The following is a 26,672-nucleotide window of genomic DNA, read 5'->3' on the forward strand; positions in this document are numbered from 1 at the left end:
AAGAGAATCCTGCACCGACACCATCCTCTCCCCTTCCTGCGTGGTGGGCGCAGTCCGGTGGAGGGTGGAGCAGGAAGTCCGCGCCGCTCAGAGGGATCACCCAGCGCCAGACGGATGCCCTCCAGGATGATTATTTGTTCCACCCGCAACCAGATCCTCAGTGCTTCAATGGGGTCACTCATCCAGAATCGCCTGTCAGGCGTCCACAGAACTCTCTCCTTGATCCGCCAGCGCTTCTCGTGGCCTTCAATGGCAGCGGACACCCGTGCTTTTGTTTCCGCCTGCACTATCTGCGCACGGAATAAACCGTCACATTGAGCCCCCGCTGGTCTCCTGCAACTGCTGCCCATCCCTCCACGCCCTTGGTCTCACGTCGCTGTGGATTTCGTCACCGGCCTTCCTCCATCAGACGGTAATGACACCATACTGACAATTGTTGACCGCTTTTCTAAGGCTGTTCATTTTGTCCCTCTCCCCAAACTGCCCTCAGCCTTAGAGACCGCAAATTTATTAATTCTCCATGTTTTTCGCCTTCACGGCATCCTGCAAGACATCGTATCGGATCGAGGACCCCAATTTACTTCCCAGGTGTGGAAAGCTTTCTGCCAAGCGCTAGGCGCCACATCCAGCCTCACCTCCGGCTACCACCCCCAGTCCAATGGCCAAACCGAACGAGCCAATCAGGCGTTGGAAGCCTCCCTGAGCTGTGTGGCATCCCGTCTCCCTGCCTCCTAGTCCGCGCATCTTCCCTGGGTGGAATACGCGCACAACTCTTTGATCAGCTCTGCCACGGGACTGTCACCTTTCATGGTGATGACGGGATATCAGCCTCCCCTGTTCCCCTCCCAAGAAACAGAAGTGGCCGTTCCCTCCGTGCAGGCGCTGTTCCGCCGAGCCAGACGAGTTTGGCAGGAGGCCCGAGCGGCTCTGGGACGAACGGCCATGCATAACCGCCAGCTCGCAGATCGTCATCGCACGCTGGCTCCGGATTACCGAGTCGGCCAGCGGGTGTGGTTGTCGTCCAGGGATCTCCCTCTCCACACAGACTCTAGGAAGATGTCTCCCAAATACATCGGTCCATACATGGTGGAGAAGATAATCAACCCCAGTGCCGTCCGCCTGAAGCTCCCCTCCGTCCTGCGTATCCATCCTGTGTTCCACGTCTCTCTTCTCAAGCCAGTGACCGACAGTCCCCTGCATCCTCAGGCCGCTCCACCACCACCCCCCCGCCTCATCGATGGCCATCCTGCCTTTACGGTCTCGCGCATTTTGGATGTCCGCAGGCGTGGCCGTGGTTTTAGGTACCTGGTCGACTGGGAGGGGTACGGCCCTGAAGAACGTTCATGGATTTCACGCTCCCTGATTTTGGATCCCCAGTTATTACGTGACTTCTATGCTGAGTTTCCTGGTAAGCCTGGTAGGGCGCCAGGTGGCGCCCCTTAGGGGGGGGGGTACTGTTGTGGCTGTGGTTGGTGATCTGCTCTGATTTTGTTCTGTGTGTTTTTTCAGGGCTGGAACAAGGCAGGGGCAGGGCTGATCTTTGCTGGGGTTGAGCAGCTCCTGACACACCTGTCACCTATCTCCCCTAATCAGGACTCTCCTTCTTAAGCATGCTTCTCCCACACTCTGATGCCAGATGGTCACTTTGCTCATGCTAGTGTTTCTCGCCTCAGCATTTATCTCCAGGTTCCTGCCTTGTGTTCTCCAGCTGTTCTTGCCTTCGTACACGCTGTGATTTTGTGAGTTTTTGTTTTCCTGCCTGTGTGCTAACCCTTTACGGAGTTTTTTGGTTCTAGTGCCTGTCGAGTGGTTCTCCAGCACTTGTGCTTCTTTTGTTTTGCCTGTGTGCTTTTTCCCCCAGCGGAGCTTTTGTTTCCATACCAGTGACTGTCGAGTTTTCTCCAGCACCTGAGTTTCATCCTGCCTTGTGAGTTTTTCCCCGAGTGGAGATTTCTGTTTTTTGTGTGGTGACTGTCGAGTTTTCTCCAGCGTTTATTTTTTGGACTTTTGCCTGTGTGCTTTCCCTTAACGGAGTTTTGTGTTTTTCATTAGAAGCTGTCGAGTGTCCTCCAGCAGAGACTGACTTCTCCGTTCCCATTATATCGGCTTCCTCAGTTGTTACTTCTTTTGTTGTTACTTTTTCGAAATAAACTGTGATTACCGTCTCTGCATCTGAGTCCTACTTCCCGAGTCCGTAACAACCAGACTTCTATGTTGAATTTAACTTTTGATGTTTTCACCTTACAGGACTCACAATATGTATAATATTGATGTTTTTCCAGTTCCTCTGACTTGAAGAATGACAAAGTTGTGATTTTAACTGTTACATAAAGTTTGACTGAATTTTTATCATAGAATCATACTGCCATCTAGAGGTTCATAACAATACACTTGACGTGATGCATTTATTAACAAGTAACCGTAATAGTGATAATCATCTTGGGCAAATATAGTCTGCCTCTCCTTTATCTTTATTTTTGTATTAGTTATTCATTGAGTCATTATACCTGTTGGGATAAAACTGTACCATGATTATCATTTAATGTTGTCACCCAACCATATAAAGTGTCTAATGCATGCTGTGAACAATGTTGAAATGTCACTGAAAATTTGTCATTGAAATTATATGTGATTGACCATAGTGAGAAGCAGATGAGCCCCTCGTACAAATCATTGATTAGTTCAGCTCCATGAGGTGAGATTACATCGCGCGTCACAAACCGTCTCACGTGATTCGATGGCCTGCCCTTTTGACACGCCTCGGAGCGACCTTTAAAAACTGCGTGTAGTGCGCGTTACTTAGTTAGTTTTAGTTCTGTTTTATTTTTCTTCTTTCCACATCTAGTTACTCTCAGCTGAGTTCTTTTTCTTACTCTTTGTCTTAAGTTTTGCACAGTCGTTTGCTCCTTAAGTTTTCGTCTTCGAGCTACTCAAAGCCATTCCGAGTAGCGTAAATTATCTTCAGTAGACGTATTCTTATAATTTGCCATAAGCTTTAAAGTTAACTTTCTATTTAGCCAAACGTTTTGTTTTTAACATCAGTAAATTTAGGCAAGTAATACTAATTTTGTAGCCTTCTTCGACCGGCCATCGAAGAGACTCTTAATTTGTACTATCAGTCTAAAATAATCCGCCATGGACTCAACCAAACCAAACCCTGCAGCCAGCTGTTGATCCTTGGTCCGGTTCACAACCGTCCGGAGCAGTCCCTCATCTGCAACTGACACCGCAGAACCAGTTCCAGAGACGCCCCGTTCAGCATCAGCTCGTCACCTTGGTGCCTGGGCCTTCCACTAGACCACCAAGCAGATCGAGCCACGGACGAACATCTGGAACGTCTTTGAGTCAGTACGGAGCAGAGCACAACGGGACGCCAGCAACCAAGTAGGCACGCTAAGCGGGTTTGAGTAAGAGTTGGTCCGTGAGGTTAAGAGTAGGTCAATTCGTCCAAATTCTCTCCATTAATCGTTCATTCCCTTAACTCTGCGTTCGCGTCCCCATTATTCCCTTTCAACTACCTCTCACTATCGCCAAACTTGTTTTACCATTGTGTTGCCATAAGTTTCTTTTGTGTTCTGTCATATCACCTCCCATCTTCTGTCTTATTATTCATGATATATCATTCATTATCCATAATTCTGCTTGATAAATTATATTTTGATTTAAGTCCTGGTTAGACGGTGTCCTTTTGAACTGAATATATACGATCCCTGTATCCAGAGTTTACGCTTCAGATTATCAGACTGGTTTACTGTTAGTTCATTCGTTAGTATTTTATCAGCGTTATAGCAGTTAATTTCTGCAGTCCTTCTTAGCTGAGGAAGGTGGTGCCCCGACATTTTATCAACGAATGCAACATCAAATTAAGGTAGTACACACTACAACAGGATGACTTTGTTCTATCATCAGAACAATGTCAACACAATAGGCACGTCATAAAGTGTTGTACAGTCAGAACAAAATGTTAACTTAAGCAGTAGATATTAAAATAAGTGGTCAGCAGATTATGGCTCACACACACCTAATCATTTGACATGGTTATTCATTTGGCTTTAAGACAGGGAATTCATATGATTTAGTAAAAGAGAAGATGAATTATAAGAATTTCCATTATACATCCATAAATGATTGTTTTCCAGTCCCACAAAATATAACACAAACTGTCTGTAGTTTTAGTAGTTTGTAGTTTCTCTTCTTCTGGAAAATGTCTGAACTCGATGTGAGATACAGTTTTACTTGCAAAGCATAGTAGCCATGTAGAGTAATCATAGTGATGGTTACTCCTTGCCAAGAGACTGATACCAGATGACCCAGTGCCCTTCATCTGATTGCCCCTGGGTGACATACGCCAAAAAAAACCCTGTTTGGAACATTCCACAGGTAAACAGGTTCATTGGTAACAGATGATAGTGTCATGATTGGGTATGAAAGGGATATCCCATGCTGCTCTCACTCCCAGAGCGTTAAACATCAAAGCTTTGTCACGGCCCTCAGCGTCTCATACAGACAAGGTACCCTTGAGTGTCTGTATGAGACAGATCAGGCTTTCAACTAACTCCAATACAGACACATCCGCTACAATGTTAGACGCCCAGAGCTACTACTTCGGCCATCCAGCACATTCTCATCCCAGCAGTGCACAAAGCTGTCCTGCCAGAACGCCTTTCAAACACATGGTTAATGCTGGGAAACAATAACCGCTTTACAAGTGACTGCATTCTGTTTTTATTTATGCTTTACACAGGGACCCAACTTTTGTGGAATTCGGGTTGTACACAATTCTTACATAAATTAAAAGCCTCAGTAGCTTTTCACCTTCTGCGACCACCATGCCTCACGGTGGTGGTTATATGTTAATGGTGATTCTGATGATTGCTTATGATGATGGCTTACAATAAACACAGAGATAACTATACCTCAAGTTTGGTCAGGACCACTTTAGGGAAAGAATATTTATTAATACTGCATAAATTACATTTGGCGGTATGGTATTTGGCTCTGTTCTGTGACCTCTCAGCCCTTTCACGCAGGGAGAGCACCTCTCTGCTTTTCCATGTGCCTACATGGAATGGCTTGAGCAAGGAGAGCAGCAGCAAATACCCCATAAGGAACAGAATAGAACAGGCATCAGTGACAACAGAAATGACATAGATTAAGTCAGACATAACATTAAAGGTAGAGCTGGAGTGGAGGTGGGGTTTAAAATGGCTTGCAGGGGAAGCAGACTATGACATATTAAATTGGGCGTCCTGTTTGACATATGCCAATAGGGTGCGAAGCAGAGAATCAGCTGAGCCATCAGCTAGTGAGCTTAGAATGCAAACTGAGCTTGACCTCCTTGGTTTGCCTGAACTTGTGGTATGCTTCATTAGTGATTATATCGCAAACAAAAATTGTGATAAAATATATTAGAAGCATAACATTGGCATTGCTTTCCACCACTGGAGAAAGCCCTTGGCAAGCATAGGGATGAAGTCTGATCCTGAACTCGCAATATTTCTTCTAGAATGGTAAGTAAACAGCTGGTAATGCTAATGTTGGTTATGTAGCAATAGTTTATAAACAGAGTTAAGTGTGTAATGTTACTGACAGCCTTAATATGTTTGTTGAAAGACACCTCAACTTCCTGATGACGTGCTGCCTTCAGTTTGTTTAGAGTATGAATTTTTTCACAACCACTGCATGAAGAGCTCACACCATAGCACTTGACCCCAGTCACCCCCTCAACACACACTTTGTGCTCCTCCCTTCTGGTTGCTGGCATGGAAGAGAGTAAAGTTCAGCTGGAGTTTTGTCCCCTCTGTCATAACAGAACTGAACAGAACATCCAGACTGTAATGTGCCTGAGTTTGTGTGTTCGTGTATGTCAGTAGCCGGCTGGCAACTTTGTTTAATTTAGAGTATCCAACACGCTGTGCAAGCTAATGCATCCACAGTATCTGGTAAATGCTATACACAATTGATAGTCAGGTCTTGTTGATTTGGAATGACACCATGTCAGCTTGCTATATGTACTGGTTATAGATATATTAGATTTGATTAGATTCAACTTTATTGTCATTGTCAGAGTGCAACACAGACACAACAAAATGCAGTTTAGCACCTATCCAGAAGTGCAAATAGTGATAATATCCAAAAAATAATATAATATAAATACATGGAAGTAGTGCAACTGGCATGAGGTATAAACAGTTGAGGTAGGTGCAGGTAATGCAAGTAATGTCTATGGAACCATAAAAACATGTGCAACACGGACTAAATCTAAAATTATCTAACAAAACCAACCTCAAGGTATATTCAATGGAAAGTTGGACCTTCCAGACACAGGTGTAAGAATGCTATCCTTGGTTGGTTGCACAGTTGGTCTCCATTTGCGGAGACTAATTATGTGATTTCTAAACCAACTGGCTGCACCAGTAATGATAAAGGTGTAAGTAATTACGTACATTTTTATTTATATACCACCTTTTAAAACAGAGTTACGGAGTGCTGCACATGACACAGATAGACAATATAAAATTAAATAAACAGCCTCCATATAAAGCCATATTTTATACTATTATACTGTACTATTTCCCTTACAGGGAAAGCATTTCAGTTAAGGTTGGTTTTGAGAAGTTTTTTTAAAGTTGTTTACAGACTCAGCTCATTCAACGGAGGAGGGTGGACTGTTCCAGAGGGATAGAACGATGGGGACCTAACAGCAAAAGCGTGCCCTTGGATTTGTGGAGGGTGTAGGATATGAATAAGAGCCCTTGGTTGGATGATCTGAGTGGCCTAGCGGTGGAATAGGGATGCAAAGTTTCAGAAATGTATGAAGGGGCAACTGAGGACTACTACTGAGGAGAAAGCAGACACAGTAGGATGGGAAGGGTTTAAAAACTGAACTGTGGTATTAAATAGAAACCAAGGGTTGTGTTTGTTATCATTAATTAGAATTGGAATTTTCCCTTGCGGGACAAATAAAGGTATACTGAATTGAATTGAATTGAATTGAATTGAATTGAATTGAATTGAATTGAATTGAATTGAATTGAATTGACAAGCAAAGTAGGCAATTCTCGCTCTTTGATGTTTTGGTTGAGCTTGGGCTGCAGTTCTTTCAAATGCAGATGATGGACCCTGAGTTTGGGTTGCTTCTACCTACACTCCTCTGAGTTTGCTTTTCAGATGACTAACACCTTCATTGAACCAGGAGCAGCTAGTGAGGTCAGCAAAAGACAACAACCTGGTAGGTGTGTCCTAAAGGGAGTGAATACTTATGTAAACATGTTTTTGTGTGTTATATTTGTAGAGATCTGCTTTTGCCATGACATTAAAGGGTCTTTGATCTTTGATAAGTGTCATAAAGCCACACTAAATCTACTTTCAGTTTTTAATGTTGCAAACCATGAACCCGGGAAGTGCATACTTTTTAAAGGCACCATACAGTAGCAGTTCTTCAGTTGACGTATATTTGTGATCAATCCAAAAATCTTTGAAGTTAGCAGCTCCTAGCAGCCTCTAGTACAGCCTCTGCATCGACTGAAAATGATGTCGACTGAAAGCATATGTGATACTAGTCAGGACAAAACTAAATAAATTAATCTCCCTCCCTTTCACAAATCAGCAAACGTGGACACAATGTCAGACTGAATTAATAAATGAAACTTAAGGGCAGTTCAGTGTGATTATCAAGTTGAAAGCAGAAATGCAATCAATTCTATAAATATAACTAATAAAATACAAACACATGAATTATTCAGCTCATAGGTGAGACATATAAAAAACTATTTGGAATCAATTTGGTATTATAATGTCTGTCATGATAGTTTACTGTAAGGCTATTATAGTATAGGCAGACATTTTGACTTGTCGTAGTCAGTTATCAAGCAATGGTGACAATGATCCAGCAAGCACAATATTAGGGCTCTGCAAGTAGTTCACCTAAATGGAATGCAGTTGTTTTTTAATGTTATCACTTAACCTTGTGCTTTTACTGCCATGCCAAACTAAAAAGTCTGCAGTGAAAAGGTATCTGAAAGGCAGAACTAGGAGACACAACCACAGAAACAGCTCAAATTTGTAACAGCAACAGAAATATAATCTGCAAAATATTCACAGTGCTTTTCATGTACTTTACAAAGACTTCAGTTGACAGTCTGCATTGCAATGGAATGAAAAAAGTTCTCAGTAGCATTTAAGGACAATATCAGCATTACAAACACAAAGGATGGTAAAGAACATACAATGTGCAAAGCCTGCATTGCTGTTCTTCACACAATAACACACAACAGATTGCAAATTGTTTGCCACAAGCAAAACTAAATCTTCCCACCTGTACTAACACAGCTGAGACACTGATTAGAGGCATGGTTTCAGTCAAAGTAAAATTAGGCAATCCAGCAATCTATGTGCACTCTAAAATGTAAATTTACAAAGATGTCTCTTCTCTGCTGTGGTAAGAAGCAGCAATCTAGCACAAGTCTATATAGCAATTATTGCTGATTGCTGATGGACTCTTGATTTGCCTTATAATTAGAAAAGCAGAGAGCATCACTTATCAGTGTGAATATTTACTGAAAGCTGATACTCAAATTAAGTCCCAGTGGTTCAAATATCATGCTGATTTGACAGTTTAATCAAAGATGTTGATAAAGTAAAGTATGCAGCCTTTAAGACTTTATAGCACTTTATTCCAGTGTCATCCCTGCTATAGAAAATATTTGCGATCTGGCCACCCGATGCTTTGGATTAACATATTCCAGAGGACAGCCCCATCAATGATAAGAAATAAATGCCCAAATAAAGCTCTGTCAGACACACAAATTGCTGACACCCACAATAATAAATTTGTTTGTAATGTCAACTAGTGGTTGGGTGTGAAAGTGCAACTCTCCACAAGCAGTGAAGTTCCGCACTTTACAACACTATTGTGCAAAACTAAATCACAGTTGGGTTTGTGTGTTCAGCAATAGAACAAACTGCGGCAATCACACCACAAAGACCCCATTTACACTTGGTACTAAAATCTGATCTGTATCAGGATTGGTGTAACACAGGTGAAGAGGTACAATAGCTTCCCCTGTTTTGGACCCTCCATCCTCTCAGTTTAATTAAGCTTTGTTCACCAAAGTTCACCAAAACTGAACTCATTTTATATCCTTTATGCCTTTGAACCCACAGATGTCACTGCAGTCATGCTTTACATTTTTAGAAGATTACTGGTGGAGTTATTCTTTAATGTCCACATGCAGGTAAAAATCATAATAAGTTTTTGATTCTACATGAACATACATGTGTGACAGTGTGTTTGCTAGTCTTTTTCTGGTTAGTCAAAGAAGGCTCTGTTCACTGAATCTGGCAATTTAACAACTTTAATCTGGCAATTATATTAAAAATCCTGAATATAATTGAGTTGATTAACTGTCCCAAGTACTGACAGAGCACACATTTCCAGAGGAAAAATCTCAGAGGAAATATCTTGCACAGGATTTGAAGATATGCAATGTTTAATGGATAACCCCCAATCTGGGGTGTAATTTAATGGTTTTTAATTTATGACACAGGCACAAACAACCACCTGACAGGGGGTGTGTTTGCTTAGGTTATTAAAGGGATGAAACATTTGCTGTGTGTTTTCTTGTTTACTGTCTACATGTTGCCATGTTACATAGAGTACATCTGACTTCTCAAAATTTTCTCTAGTGCTGCCTCTCATGTGGTTAGACAGTTGAACAAACTTTTCGCCTTTTTGGCAGATACTCCATCACTTTGTATTTCTTATTCTTCCTCTTCTTCTTCTTGTATTGTGTTTGACTTCTCATCATTGGATGTTACAGGTAATTAGCAAAAGTTCTACATACTGACTCCTGGGGGAAATTAGCAAACATGTCAAAATATTAAGAGAGCTGCTTCCCTGATATCTGTAGGTAGTGTGTTCCAGAGCTTTGGGGCGTCATTAACATAGGCTGCATCCCCAATTTTCTTTTGACTCTTGCTGGAAACCTCAAGTAGACCAGCAGCAGATGATCAAAATGTTCTTGAAGGCAAATATTAAATGAGAGAGTTAGTGATGTACCTTGCTCCTAGCCCATTAAGGGTCCAGCTAAAACTGGACTGATGTGCTCTCTCCTCTTGGTTCTGGTTAATAGCTGAGCTGCAAAGTTTTGAATGAGCTCAAGTGTCTCAGTACTTATTTTATTTTATTTTTTTTTTCGTTTTTTTTTTTTTTTTCCGAGCTCATCTGTCTATGCACATGGGAGAAGTTAGAGGAGATATTTGTTACAGAAACACACAATAAGTGTCTCTTTATCACATAGAAAACCGGCCTGTGAACTCACACACAGCTGTGGCTGTGGTCTTTTAACTGATAATGTGAAGTGCAACAGCTTTACCGCACTGGCTGAAACTACAAAGCCTGGCAACACAGGACACGCAATCAATATAACATGCTAAGCACACGGAAAGAAGCAAGTACAAGAATTGAAGTATCTCAAACAACAACAACAACAACAGGACTCAGTAGCTTGCTGTTTATGCAACAATACAATAGAGTTTATTCAATAATGAAATTTACATTACCACACTATCATCAACTTATTTCTGGCCAGACAATAGCCTTTTACTTGAGATTGCTTCTGTGACATAGGGATTCTCCTGACTCACTTCTCAAATGGGAAACCAGAATTTGGATTCAAACTGAATCTTACTCAAGATTACTCGGTCAAGTGAGATTTGCAAGGCTTGACTGGATTTTGGTGGTATTTCTTCGCTCTGTGTTCTGAGTTCTTTATCAGGCTTTTAGTTTTACATGTGGACCTTTCTTTGTTCATCCACATTGTGAGGTTCAAACATGGACATGCCAGGGCTACTGTTTCTTTATTATCAGGAGGCTGACACAGTGTCCAAGTATCAAATTGGGTCAGCCAAAATCGGTTGATACCTCATATCAAAATTGCTTACAATTTGCTGTAAGCCATTTTCGCTGAGCTGAACCTTTGGAGCTCTCGCAGGGATGCAGCCAGTATCAGACTGATGAAAAATAGAGGGAAATGAGCTGTGGAAATGGAGAATTTATACTTCTGCTGACATGGTTGGAGAAGTTTGAGAGGGAATATTTGTTAGCTTTAAGATGATCTCTGTGACTCTGCTGACAGAGGCTGACATGAGAGCAGTTCATATAAGGATTTCTAAAAGTCGCTGCACAAGAGGTGTAAAACCTTTTGTCAATATGATAAAAAGCACTGCATAGAAAGATATTGACAGAGCCATGCAGGAAAAGGCAAGGCCATGTCTAAATGAAGAAAGCCCACAAGTTCTTCAGCATCTAATGATCCAAGCTGGAACCTTGTGGTGTCAATCTTTTATACTAATGGTCCACCAAGTGACCCACTGATACCTTTCTGCTGCATGGATGACAGAGGCAACAAAACCAATGACCACACAACAGCCCAGAGTCCCACCTTACCATCCATACTTTCAACATTTCTCTGTTAAGGTGTTGTAATGATTGTACAGGAGATACCAGCTATATTACACAAATTATTATGAGAGCCATGGAAATGGCTTTATTGGATCAAAAATGACAAGTTTGTTCAGCATTACAGAAACGGTGAAGATAGCAATTTTTGAAGAAAAGTTCAGACTGTAGAACATGATATTAATTCATTACAAAATAACTGAACATGACATGACATGAACACGACTGCCACAAGTACTGATAAAAGAAAAAGACTAAATAAAGTAATGCATTAATTCTTACTCTTAATTTGTCTCAAGGATTTCAAAAAGATAGCCAATTAGTCTTTTGAATGCTTTAAAAACATCTTAACAATTACACAGCAAAGTGTTAGATTTCCAGTGCTGGTGTTATTTCAACACTTTTAGTCTTTAGTCTTTTAGTTTAGTCTAATTCAATTAGGTGGTGGTGATCCAGGTAGTCAATTCCAAGCAACTCTGTTCAGCGTTGATTTTGAAATCAACGCTGACCAGAGTTGCTCTAATGTATCTGTGACGTGTTTGCACGAGGAGCCGAGAGAACTTGTACAGGAAACCAAACCACTTGCTTTGACTGTGATGAGCATCCTTGTGTAAGTAAATCTAAGACAAAATGTCTGTTTAATTACATTTTTTATGCAGTAGTATTTTTATATATCATTTATTATTGCAGATAGCTAAGGCAGTAAATATTCTGTTCTTTGGTTTGCCAACTTACGATGTAACAGTGTATTGATTTGTGTATAAATTTAGAGGACGAACAAGGTAGCAGCTAGTTTAACCTATCAAACTCACACTAAGCTCTGCTAGCCAGCTAACATTGTGATGAGGTTAGCCCTCCTGTTGAAGGTTAGCTGCATTGCTTTATTCTGTTTTTGTACAATGCATGTTCCTTTTGCACAGGAATACCAATTATTATGTGTAATTTCCTTGATGTAAGCATGCATTTTTGCATTAAGTAATGTAGCACCATTAAGATAAAATTATAGACAGTTCACAAAAGCTCTTTGCTTTGTTTTACAGTACATCACGTTGGTCAAGATGAAATTTGGAAAAATTTATGTATGTCAAAGTGGCTGAGACCGAAGAGGGCTATAAAGGTATCAACACAATCCTTCAGAAAGGTTGGTATCACTTTTTTATATATTTCAAACATTTTATACGTAGAATGTTTCCAGAAACTGGCCAGCGGCTATAATGCCTGTTCAATTTATGTGACATTAAAATCTTTATATTGTCCTAGATACCAAGTTGTGTTTATATTAGCTAATCGTAATGCTTTGTGAAAAAAATCAAAAAGCACAGTTAGTACCTGAAATGTTGAAAAATAAGCTCTGTAAATTGCTGCCAATTCTCCCATTGATATCGTCCTAAATTTTATATTTTCACTTCTTACAAAAGCTAGATCTTCCACTCCAGACTGAGCTGCACCCAGATGAGTCAGGGACAGAAGTGGATGCAGATGTGTTTGAGGAGCTTTTACAAGCAGGCAACCTTATTGTTAGGGTGTACACAGAAAAGTCAACAGGTGAGACTTGGCCTTGCTAAGAACACAGTGGATCATCAATGATGAATATTATGGAGGACTAATTATTTTGTCATAGTTTGTTTATATATTTCTTTAAACTGTTTTACCATTGTGCTTCAAAATGATCTATCACATACTTCACTGGAGTCACCTGTGTCAGACAACTCGTCCGCGCCTGTGTCAGACTGGTCATCCTCTTTGCTAGCATCCTCAGATTTGTCAGATACAACAGTGATTGTTAAGACAAACAGAGGAAAAAGAACCCATACTGAAAGGGGATTCTGTAAAAGAGGTGTGCAGCTACCTCGACTTTTGTAATGAATGATGATATGATGTGTTATTAATTCTCTGACACAAAGATATTGTGATACACTGTGGCTTAGATCAGTACGACCCCCCTGATTGTTTATCTTTTAGATGGTGAGAGATGCTCTCCAGTCCAAGCAAGGGGAACATTACTCAAGGTATACACTTTGAAGTTGCACAAGCATGAAAAGATTGTGTTCTTCTGTAGATTGAGCAAGACTTCAGCATGATGATGGGAGAGGACGTATCTGGCCAATTTTTGGCAAAATGGCCCACTTACTTCAAACCTATGATTCTGGCAGACTGTAGAAACCTGACTTCTAATGAGCACATTGAAGCCCTCCTCTCCGCGCAGCAAAACTCAGGTGGGTCTGGTAAGCTTGGCTCATTCTTGAAACCTTCCTTGCTGGTGTGGAGCCAGGACAGCCCTTCCTCCTGTATGTTGGTGAACATAAGAACAACATCCAAAGGTTCTATGTCATCATTGACCACAAGGCCATCCCCTGCAAGGCACAGACATCTCTGCTTTCGATGAGCTCTTCAAAGCACACTTCATCTTCATTGTCAACTACCATGAATCCATCTGCAGCTTCTACACATTCATCCAAACCACAGTGTTTAACATCGATGTGGGAAGTGCCAAGGAAAGTCAAAGCTCAGAGCAAGATTTTTGCATGACAATTGAGGTGACAAATGTCCTTTGATGCAAATATGTTTATTTGTTACATATGTGAGACACACCACAAAAGTTTTGCATTGCTTTGTCAGCATTCAAGACTCTACCACAGTTTATTTCCTGGAAAGACATTACGTTTGAAATGTGGGCAGCTGGAATGTTCTTCATCATTTTGCACTCATTCAGGTTTCATTTTGGACTCATTCAGGTTTTGTTAATAAACCATTTTGGTTTTGTGTCAGCCCCTTGGGTCCTATTTATATTCAATAATCTAAACCTGACAAAACAATCTGGCCAATATGGACCCGGCAGATACTTGGCCGGTGGACTGGGACCCCGCAGTTCAGACTGCTCTTTTCAAACAGAGTAAATGGTCACCACGATCGGACACTTTGTTCCTTATCGGAAACAAGTCAGCAGTTGCAAGTTATCCAGCTAACCACACAAGTGGCTGGTCTTTCTGCTGCTTCCTTGGCTTCAGGGACACAAGTTCTGGTGCCAGCTCCTGCCTCAGGTCCAGCAGACCTTAGCCACGGGGGGGGGGGGTTGTTACAATGCCGACTCATTTTTCTCCAGCGTCCCCTATCTTTTGCCACCGATCAAGCGAAGATTTTCTTTTTGGTTGGGTTACTCAGGGGTAAGGTGTTAGCCTGGGTGGAGCAACGGTGCAGTCAGCAGGGTTTTTGATGGTCTATGGATTGATGCATTTGTCAGGCAGTTCAAGTCAATTTTTGATCACCTGGATTATTTTGGCAACACCTTGGCCCGACTCATGGATCTCCGTCAAGGACCTTGGCCTGTGTACTCCATGGAGTTCAGGATGCCGGCAGCCAATGTGGGTTGGAACAAGGAAGCCTTAGGGGCAGCATTTGTTAAGGGGATCAGCAAAAAAGTTAAAGCTGAATTAATGTCTCGTGATGATCCCACTGACTTGGAGGCTCTGATGACCCTTAGTCAGCTGTGAGGGAGAGAGCCGAGCCTTCACTGCGGAGAGTTCCAGACACCCATCTCCCTGCCCAGGAGAGGAACCGATGCAGTTAGGCCGCACTCCCACTCCGGCGGAGAGATTACATTAGCTCCACTCTAGGGCATGTTTGTATTGTGGGGACACATCTCATCGCGTAGCCCAGTGCCCAATTCATTGTAAACTTGCTAGACATTAAGCAACTCACCAAGATTACCCACCAAACAGCACCTCTTCATCTGGTTGTTTCGGGGAATCATCATGAGACCCTCTGGTTTAAGATCCTGTCCTCCCCTTCAGTTCCCTTAGTTTTAGGTTATCCCTGGCTCAGGACCCATAATCCACAAGTTGATTGGTCTTCCGGAAAGATTCAGGACTGGAGCTCGTTTTGTCTCTCTATCTGTTTGCACTCAGCTGTACCTTCCGTGGCTGGAGCGGAGATTCCGGAAGTGGCCACCCCCCTGAATCTCTCTTTGGTCCACGGGGTCTATCATGATTTAGCTGAGGCCTTCCAGTAATGATAGGGCCCTGTCCTCGCCTCCCCACAGACCTTATGATGGCTACATAGACCTCCTGCCGGGAGCTCCGTTGCCTTCTAGTCATATGTACAATTTGTCAAGACCTCAGTGGGAGGCTATGGAGAGGTACATTGGTGAGTCTTTGACTGGAGGCATCATTCGGCCCTTTTCCTCTCCACTCAGAGCTCGTTTTTTCTTTTTGAAAAGAAACCTAAAAGACTCCATCCCTGTATTGATTTCCGTGGGTTAAACAACATAACCATCAAAAACAAATACCACTTGCCACTTCTTTCATCCGCATTCAAGCCCCTTAAGGGGGTGAGTCTTCTCTAAACTGATTTGAGAAATGCTTACCATCTGGTACGTATTCATAAAGGAGATGAAAGGAAGACAGCTTTCAATACGCCGTTGAGCATTTTGAGTACCTTGTTAAGGTTGCTTTTGGACTGACTAACACCCCCGCCGTTGTACACGCTTTAGGTAACGATGTATTAAGAGATTTGTCTCTTACAGAGGCACCAAGAGCAGAGCAAGAGCAGAGCAAAAACAGAGCAAAAACTTCTCTTTCCTCAGGCTACCATCTGCAACAGACAGACCGAGCGTGCCAATCAGGACCTGGAAGCCACGTTACGGTGTGTGGCAGAGTACACGCACAATGGCCTGACACCTTGGCAACCAACCTCTCTCCATCTGAGGCATCATTGGGGTTTCAGCCTCCGCTGTTTCCTGATCAGGAGGGGAGGATTGTGGTGCCTTCAGTCCTGGATCACGTTCGCTGGTGCTGCAAGGTTTGGATGTATACGTGGGTGGCTCTACTGCGCACTACCGAGCTCAACAAAAGGGTGGCGGGTAGACGGTGCACTGCTGGGCAACTAATTTGGCTTTCCTCTGCTAAGCAGTGCGTTGTTTTTTTTTTAATTTTGTTACGTTTTTCTGTGTAATGTGTTGTGTGTGAGTTTCCCTTCCTGTTTTGCTGTGGAGGTGTGGCCAGGCTGTTTGGTGGCCGTTCGGCTGTTTTTGTGTTTGGAGATTGTGTTTTTGTTTGTTCTTATTTATTTAGACTATTGTATTCGGGTTTTTTGTTATTGTTAATAAACTATTTTGGTTTAGAGAACTCCCTTCTTTCTGTGCTTTGTGTCTGCCCCTTGGGTCCTATTTAAATTAAATAATCAAAATCTAGCAGGTGCCTTTCTCAGACTCACCACTGCTCATTTCTGTTGTACAAGTAACAGGTGACAACCTAGGTTTACCTGCACTGTTTGGTTTGTTGAATCCTTCAATACATATGTCTGTAGATTTTGATTGACAAGTAAGGATGAGTTGCAGTCTGTCTTTACTGAAAATGACCCTGGCACGATTTCCGTACAAAAGAAATCTATACAGAACACTGTGCAGCTCTACAGGAAAATCCTATGGTGGTTTCAACATCTGGTGTCAAAAAGACATGCTTGCTCAATACACTGCAATTTTCCCACACATCTGATAACTGAAATATGAAATAAGAAATATGGAAATTCCTGTTTTCAGAAAGATCACCAACATCATTATAAATGATGATGAAGTCTTTAATTTTGACAGAGTGGACAGTCTTTACTTTGATGATCACTTCAATGCATATTGTGCTAAGGAGAGAGCAGATTCATTTGTTTTGTTGATTAAGGAGCTGATTTATTACAGACCCTATGATAAACAGTTTTCTAATGAGATAGTTGAAAAAAACGTACATTGTGCCACACTGTCAAATTGGGCTCTATTTTCGTAGGAGTAAAACTTTTTGCCTCCAACCTATCTTTCTTCCTGCGTCACACTGTTCCCACTCCCAAGGACAACAGACAAGAGGAATCCAAACAAAAGCAGCAAACACCAAAACATGAAGGAGAACCGACTCTCCCCCCGCCTGTATGCTCTAACCATGAGGGATGTCAGAGCAAAAAAAGGGGTGCCTCATGTTCTCCACAAGGGGCCACTGCTCATGAGGATTCACTGACTCCAACCACTAAAACTCCACCTAGGTCACCATCTCCAACTGCCCAAACTCCATCTAGCTCATCATCTTCACTGGGTATCCCATCACCCTCCTGCCCCCTGCTGGAGTGTATTGACCGAATGAACAAACTTGTCAGCGCTAGTATCCTGTCCTTCCAAATTCCACCCCGCCCCCTACAACCACCCTGTCCCCCTCCACCACCACAGCGCCGACGGGCACCACCACCACCCCCTCCACGGCTTGATCTGAACCTACTCCAGTCCCCTTGTAAGAGCCCAGCACAGCCACCTACTTGTGTTGGTAACTGATGTGTTCTGGGTCCAGCTTTTAAGGCAAATGTTATGCCTGACTTTTCCAAGGAAAAGCCAGGGCCCATTGTGTCAGAAGCTTCATTGATTCATGTCACAATAGGTAGGAGGAGAAGATCGGTCCATCTCTCCAGAAACATCACATCATTGAATTTAACATGTATTCCAAATCAGCCACAGTATGTTCTAAAACATGGGGATGTTGGACTTTTTTTTTTTAGCACATTTAAGTTAGCTCTTTTAAATGTTAGGTCTTTGGCAGGCAAATCATTCTTAATCAATGACTTTATCATCAAGCACAAGCTTGATTTTATGTTTTTAACTGAAACTTGGTTAGGACAAGATAATGGCGCAGCAGTTCTCAGTGAGTCAGCCCCTCCGAATTTCAGTTTCATAAGTGAAGTAAGAATGCATAAGAGAGAAGATGGAGTCGCCATTTTGTTTAATGATAGCATTCAATGCAAGAGAGTCTCTTATGGTCAGTTTGAATCTTTTGAATGTTGCCATTCAATCAAAGTCTCCCTGTCGACCAGTCTTTGTAGCCATCTACAAACCCCCAAAATACAATACAAAAAGTTTTCTGATGAGTTTGCCAATCTACTGTCTGTTGTTTGTATTGACTTTTTGACTGTGATGTGTTGGCTGGTGACTTCAACATTCATGTTGATAATCTCAAAGATGGATGTGCTAAAGAACTTTTAAACATTCTGGATCATTTTGGCCTATCTCAACAAGTAACACATTCAACACATAACAAAGGGCATATATTAGATTTGGTTATCTCCAAAGGGCTTAATATCTCTGAGGTTTTGGTGGCGGATGTTGCTCTTTTTGATTATTACTGTGTGTCATTTCAAATGGCAACACCTGCTACTCTTAACAAAAGTGGAACAGAGGTACTCAAAAAGCGTTATATTAATGATAACACCTGTGCAGTCTTCACCCGTCAGTCTTTTACACCATCACCAGCACTGCCCTCAGCTTCAACTGATGACCTTGTAAATAGTTTCAGTTCCAAAGTTCTGACTATTATTGACTCCATTGCCCAGATTAAGACCAAAGTTTTGTCAGGAAGGAAAAAGGCACCTTGGAGAAACACCACACTAGTCAAAGTCCAGAAAAGAGTCTGCAGACAGGCAGAGCGCAGGTGGCGAAAAACCAAACTCCAGGTTCATTATGAGATTTACAAAAACAGTCTCCACACCTGGGCTTCAGGGCATTTGCAACTGGACTTTGTCAGTTTGTCTTTTCCTGGATCTCAGCAGTGCTTTCAACACCATCAGGCCAGCCATCCTGAGGAACAAGCTGGAGCTTTCAGGAGTGGACCAACACCTCACATGCTGGATAGTGGACTACCTTTCCAACCGCCCACAGTATGTGAGGACACGGGACTGTGTGTCAGGGACTGTCCTCTGCAGTGTGGGGGCCCCCCAGGGAATGGTGCTGTTAATCTAGCACACTTTAAACTTCTATATCATACAAGGCTGACAGAAACTGTATCACAGTTAAAATCCACAACATGCTGCCTTGATACTCTGCCAACAAACTTTTTAAAAAATGTTTTTCATTGCATAGCTCCAGATGTGTTGCAGATAATAAATAATTCTCTTCAGTCCAGTCAGTTTCCCCAGGCCTTGAAAACTGCAGTAATAAAACCTCTCCTAAAAAAGACTAATCTGGATGCTTCAGTAACTACAGGCCAATATCAAATCTTCCCTTTCTAGGAAAAATTATTGAAAGGGTTGTTTTTCAACAAATGCATGCTTTCATGATGCAGAACAATCTTTTTAATGCATTTCAGTCTGGATTTCGTCCACACCACAGCACTGAGACTGTACTTATCAAAGTTTTAAATGACATACATCTGAATAATGATGCTTCCAAAACCTCAGTCTTAGTATTATTAGATCTCAGTGCTGCCTTTGATACGGTTGATCATGACATACTTGACGGGAAAAGTGGGTGAGACTAACTGGCACTGTACTACACTGGTTCAAATCCTATTTACAAGATAGAGACTACTTTGTTTTTCAATTGGTGAGCTTGTGTCTGAACGAAAAAAGATGATGTGTGGGGTGCCACAAGAGTCCATTCTCGGACCACTTCTTTTCAATATTTACATGTTGCCCCTAGCTCAGATTATGGAGCATCATAATATTTCTTTTCATACTTACGCAGATGATACACAACTTTATATTTCTGTGTCATCACATGACAACAGTCCCTTACTTTCACTGAATGAGTTTATTCATCAAATCAATGAGTGGATGTGCCAGAATTTTCTTCAGCTTAATGCAGATAAAACAGAAGTGATTGTTTTTGGCCCCAAAAATGAAAGGTCAAAGATCAGTGCTCAACTTAACTCCATGTCACTGACAACAACAGATAACGCCAGAAATCTTGGTGTAATTATTGATTCGGACCTGAATTTTAACAACCATTTAAAGCTCATTACCAAATCAGCCTACTACCACCTGAAAAATATAATCAGAATCAAAGGATGTCTGTCCAAAGAAGACATGGAAAAACTTGTTCATGCATTTATTTTCAGTAGGTTGGACTATTGCAATGGAGTCTTTACTGGCCGAAACAAAAAATCAATTAGGCAACTACAGCTGATCCAAAATGCTGCTGCACGAGTGCTTACAAACACCAGAAAATTGGACCATATCACACCAGTCCTCAGATCACTACATTGGCTTCCTGTTAGTCAAAGAATACACTTTAAAATCTTACTGTTGGTCTACAAAGCATGAAATTGTCTAGGACCAAAATATATTCTAGATTTATTAACTCCATATGCGGTATCCAGACCCCTCAGGTCATCAGGGACAGGTCTATTGTGTGTTCCCAGAATGAGAACCAAACAAAGTGAAGCAGCTTTCTGTTATTACGCTCCTCACCTGTGGAACATTCTCCCTGCACACCTGAGGTCTGCACCAACTGTGAGCTCATTTAAATCAGGGTTGAAAACATTATTATTTGCTACAGCTTTTACTTAAAGTAAACATATTTGCTCAATGGTTTTAATCATTCTAAATGCTAAATTATTGTCTTTTACTGGCTTCTGTTTTTAATTTTCCTTTAATTGTATTTTATTTTTATTTTTGTATTCTCTTCTACTCTCTTTCTTTCTTTGAAATGTGTGATTTTAATGTATTTTTATGCTTCTGTAAAGCACTTTGAATTGCCTAGTGTATGAATTGTGCGATACAAAAAAATTTGCCTTGCCTTGCCTTGCCTGGCACCGTTCCTCTTCACCCTCTACACAGCTGACTTTTCCCACCTGTCACCCACCTGCCACCTGCAGAAGTTCTCTGATGACTCTGCCATTGTCGGCCTCATCACAGATGGGGGCGATACATATCATATCATACAGAGGACTCATTCAGGATTTTATTGATGCTGCTGTATATTGGAATTTCCCCTCGTGGGACTAATAAAGCAATATTGAATTGAATTGAATTGAATTGAATTGAATTGAATTGAATTGAATTGAATTGAATTGGTGAAGATTGGATTGTTTCAAACCCACTCCACGCCTTCTCCCCTCTCTCCTTCCGAGGAGAGAGTGGGACTGAAATGAGAAGGGGGAGGAGTTGCGCCGGCAGCGCAGTGCACGAAAATACCAAAGTCTGCGCCGCCACGCCCCATCGGCGAAGTGGACCTGACTTTGCGCTGCGCTGGCAGCAGAATCGAAAATAGAGCCCATTGTCTGACCTTTCTTGTGATTCTGTCGGTAGGACGTTAGTGCAAAGCAATTGCTGTTTTATGTGTGGTGTGTTTATTTCAAATTCAAACTGCAGGTCCTAGTATTGTTATCTATCTTTCTCTCTATCTATTTAGTCAATTTTAGTAGCATGTTTAGCATGTATTGTTTCTGGAAAATTGGGGATTATTAATTGACTCTTTTAAAAATGAAGTCAACTATAAAAGGGTTGGGTATTGCATTACATATCACACTGTCTTTAGTGTTAGTATAGTTTTGACTCAATACAGTGTTAAAAAATACACTAATGGTGTTAACTTTTGACACTACACACTGGTGTTAAAAATTCAATACTGACGTGTTCAATTTTGTTTTAACTAATAACAGACATTTTTAGAGGTAACAGGTGATGAATTTTCTGCCAAAAAAGTTCAGTGGTTAAAAGACATTGGTCTTAGATCTTAGTGTGAGACACATCCACTAATGACTGATTGACAAACAGTGTCAGAAGGTTCAGGCCAGAATCTCACAATGTGACTGTTGCTATGACCCACGTCTGTAAGCTGACCAATTGAAAGCTGTCACTGAAATTATGCAGAATACACTGGCTCATAAGCTACTGCTAAAATATATTTGCCTTGAATTCCTACCACCATTGACATTTCATTAACTGAGAATTAAGAAAAAAAAAAAGAAAAAAAAAATCCACAAGAGCTTCTAATCAATATGCAACATTGAGTTTTCAAATGGGGAGCCCTGAACAAAACATTATACATGTGCACTAGAAAATCTGATATACTGTAAATAATATTTACTGAGAAGATGACAGTCATGTGCAGACACAAGCTCTGCCTTCTCTGCTTCTTTGGGGGATTTTGGTGATCACCTAGATGTAAGACTTTTCCATCCAACTACACTTTTCATAGTATAATCACACGCCCCTCATTTTTTTTAATTCAAATTTGTCCCTTTGAGTCTGTCTGGTGACATTTAGGAAATTGAAAATGAAATTTAAAAAAAGAGGACAAAGTAAGAAGAAAATCACCTTGGTGTGATGTAAATTGTATTACTGTGACAATACATTTCTGAATTGGCTGTAGGCACTAATGCAATAATGAAGAAGATCAAAAGATCATCTACTAGAAAGCAAAGCAAGATGAATTAAACGTGATTGATAGCCTGATTATTAAGCTGGCCTGTAATCAAATGAAACACATAAATAAAGTATTTCTCTTTCACAGCTTGCTGTACTGTATATACAAATACATTTAGGCACATTTTCCCAAGCCTCATGTCCTCTATTATTCCTCACTTGCTTCAAGTTGTTATTTCTAGCCGCCCCCTTGCCAGAATTCTACTGATAAAAAAGCAGAAGTGCAGCTACCGCTGCTCCACAATCACTTCAAGGTATTAGTACCACCAGCAAGTGAACTGGTGGTCAAGGGCTGTCCTGTGCAAATTCTTCCCACAACTGACATCCCATCCCTTCTTGAGGCATTTAAAAACAGTTTAACCAGACTTGCTGAACTGTAAAGGAATATAAATGAAACTACAACCCCAGCTTAAGCCTGCACCTATTCTCTCCATCTCATGTTTGTGGGAGCTCTGCTGTCTGTGAATTAATATTCTGAAGAAGAAGCTATTTTCAATTACTGAGAGGGGTTTTTCTTCTGTAACTGAGGACAGCTAAAGTTAATAAATGTAATGCCTCAAGTCCACAATGATACAGATTGAATATTTTGGTCACAGAGTTGCCGCTGACTCCAGAAGGGATGGCTTCCATTCCTTGCAAATGTATAGAATCTAGAATAAGGGACCAATCATTTCTGCTCATTTTAAGCATTACAAATAAGCTGCTGTGGCTCATATTGCTGCACTGTTGGCTGTTTAAAACAATCAATTATCATCAAAATGAGCTCTCTGTGAAACATACACTCAATGCGTGCCTTGTGTCAAAATAAACCTACAGCTTATCAAATTATAGCCAGCCAAGGACAACATTAATGAAGCTATCCTTTGCCTTGGAATTGTTCCCACTGGCATCTATATACAGTAACTGTTTTTAGAGATATATAGTACACGTTTTTTTTTCTCTCTTTTCCTTATGGGGAGCAATTTGAGAAGCTGTCCTTGTAAATGAAAATTAAATCCTGGTGTTACAAAAAGTACTGTACTTCTACAAATGAGAGAACTGCCAGAATATAACCTATCAACGATTTAGTAATGTGGAAGTCATAATATGCGTCGCTGTTTTTTTACACTGTCCATGTTCAGTGAATTCATTACACCGCACTCTGCTGATTATCAGTGACCTGACATGCATATGAATATATGGAAATTTGCACCAGAAAAATAACCCTTCAAAACATGTTAGCACACTGAACCGAGACTGGACTCCTCACTGTTTCAGAAACTCTCCACTCTACAGGTTGCCTCGCTATCCTCTGCCCTCATCCTGTTTGACCTGTCTGCTACATTTGACACAGTCCACCACTACCTGCCTGGCACTCATGTAGAACCTGGACACTGGGAATGTGAGGATGGGAAAGCACAGTTAATTTCATACTTTTTCAAATGTATCTAGCAGGTTTCTTCAGCTTACTCTCTTTCACTTTTCTTCACCACGTGCACTGCTCGTGGTGTGTTGCACAAACTCTCCCAATTTAGCCATGTTCACAATACCTCCCAAAAATAACAGCTATCCGCAGAGTAAAGACTGGTGAGTTTTCTTGACTTGGAAAAAAGAAATTAAAAAAACCGACAAGGTGAATGACCAGTGGCGGCTCCTGACAAATTTTTCAGGGGGGGCAACTGTTGCAATGATGGCTAAGATGACCTGTTCAATGAGTAAAATAATAATAAATAAAAGTCAGATAGCTAACTTACAGTGTTACATTGTATTGTTTAATTTAGTTTTCCTGTTCAACCACTAGATGGCAACACCAGACATGAATTGTACATACCATAGATATGTATAGAAAGGCTAGATGTCTCAAGGCGGAGTCGGCGGCGTCGTCACTGGCGGCCATCTTAGGACAGGAGACCGCGCTGCTGCACCCTGTTGCTGTGGACGTAAGGTGAGTGATATACGCAAACTTAACTGCTCGTAACTCGCTGAATTCTTGACGGATTTACAAACGGTTTGGTTTATTACAAACCTTATTAACGTGGCTATGATTTATGCTGCTGCTGATGTTTAAATTGTAGCTTCACGTTTTGAGAAACGCTTAATATTGCAGCGTAGCTGTGTGTTTCATGGCTGCCCTCAACTCAAAAGTGATACCAAAGTCGACATTTTCAATTATTAACAGGTTTCCTAAGACCAATAACGTTTCTTGACAACCTAATCTTTTGTCTAAATGTCATTTTGTGGTCGTGGTTGTATTTATTTGCTGGCTAGAAGTGAAGAGGTCGTAAGTGAGTCACCAAGCAATTGTAAATTGGTGGGAGAGGCAGGATTAGTCTTTCGTTTCAACATAGCTTTGAGTTACACATGATTTCCAAGTGGTTTGGTTTCTTAAAAACATCTTTACATTTAGATTACTTTGTTGGATTTTTGTTTACAGAACTTCTGATAACGATATCGTGAAAATGCCTGATTTTTGTGCCGCCTACGGCTGCACCAACGCACGGAGCCTCCAAACGAGGACGCATGGGATCACCTTTCACGAGTAAGATATGAAAATATTATGACTATTATTAGGATACTCGTTATGTACAATACACGTTCTGCTACTCAGGAACAGTGTGACTGAGACAATATTACAAGATTGCCATTGACCCTGGCTTTTTAGAATGTTTCTTCCACCTACTTTCCATCTTTTTATTCTGATCATTTTCTTATTTCTAATTCTCAATATCTACATTTGCTACATATATTTGCATACATGCAGTACATAGAATCAAAATGATAATATATTTTATATTGTATTTTTGTCCATACCCTCAATGTTGAAGGAAATAAAGGTGGAAGGTTAACAATCATTTATATCTGACTACTATTTCTCCCATTTGTAAGGTTTCCCAAATGCAGCGAGCGCAGGAGACAGTGGAAGCGTGCCCTGAGAAGGGATGGTTTCGTGGCTAATGATAGATCACTGCTCTGCAGTGAACACTTCAGCAATGAAGATTTTGACAGGACAGGGCAGACTGTCAGACTCAAAGCTGGAGCTGTTCCAACTATCTTCAACTTCCCTGTTCATCTTCAGAGGGTATGTGTATAATTGGCCAACTAGAATACAAGGTGTTAAAGATGGATACATCGATATTTAAATGTGATTTAATGTCACACTCTCTGCAAGTTTAGCAATACATAATGTGTATTACAGATCAATTGAATATTTAACTATTTTTTTCAGCCGGTAGCACCAAGAAGCACAACCACTTCTAGAAGAGCAGGAGAAAACCTGCCCATGGACCCCCAGCAGGATCAACCTCCGCCTGATATTGTGAGTATTTGTACACATGAGGAATGTCACTAACAAATGAACTAACCCTAACCCTAATTAACTTCATTATATATTTATTTATTATTTCTTGTATTTTTTTTTCAAAGCCACAGGCAGCCACTGGAGAGAGGCAAAGGAGTCGGAAGAGGAAGGCCCCTGACCACCAGTATGCATTCCCTTCCTCTCCAAAGGCTCTTAAGGCCAAACTTGATGCAGCCATGGCAACAGTGCGTAAACTTCAGCGGGAGAAGAGCAATGCCTTGGCAAGGGTAAGGAGGGCCAAGAAGAACATGAAGGCTCTACTGGAGGAGCTGAAAGCCAAGAACCTCATCAATGAAGAGCTTTGATACTGATGGAAAGATAGTTTTGTGTCCAATTGTGTTTTTTTTTTTTTTTTTTGTATTTGCTTGATTGCACATTTTGAACTGTTTTCTAATTGAGTGCATCTGGACCTAAGTAAAAAACAAATAAAAAAAACAAAGACCCATCTCTTTTCTCTTATTTTACAGAATGGCAACTTGAGACAGATTTCTATAATACATAAATTTACACATGTATTTAATAATGTAAATATTAGTAATAAACTAAATTGCACTATTTCATGTTTCATGTATCTTATAAATATTGACAACATCATTACTGTGTGTGTATGGGTATACCTATTACTTTACCTGTCTAGTCTACTTAATATTATACTATTTTCATAATAAACTCCGTGGTTATAATTATTCACAAGTATGCAGTTAAATA

General features: G+C 41.1%; 2 protein-coding genes across 2 annotated transcripts in view; one reads left to right on the forward strand and one right to left on the reverse strand.

Moving 5' to 3' along the window:
* opcml (opioid binding protein/cell adhesion molecule-like) overlaps window positions 1–26,672 on the reverse strand; it is a 404,549-nt gene that overhangs the window by 308,049 nt on the left and 69,828 nt on the right. The window lies entirely within an intron of this gene.
* Window positions 25,066–26,269, forward strand: LOC139344265 (THAP domain-containing protein 2-like). The gene is made up of 4 exons (XM_070982246.1): window positions 25,066–25,145; window positions 25,493–25,685; window positions 25,833–25,922; window positions 26,075–26,269. The coding sequence occupies exons 1-4, from the start codon at window positions 25,066–25,068 to the stop codon at window positions 26,267–26,269; spliced, it is 558 nt and encodes a 185-aa protein (XP_070838347.1).

This window comes from Chaetodon trifascialis, chromosome 16 (genome assembly GCF_039877785.1).
Source record: "Chaetodon trifascialis isolate fChaTrf1 chromosome 16, fChaTrf1.hap1, whole genome shotgun sequence".
Lineage (NCBI taxonomy): Eukaryota > Metazoa > Chordata > Actinopteri > Chaetodontiformes > Chaetodontidae > Chaetodon > Chaetodon trifascialis.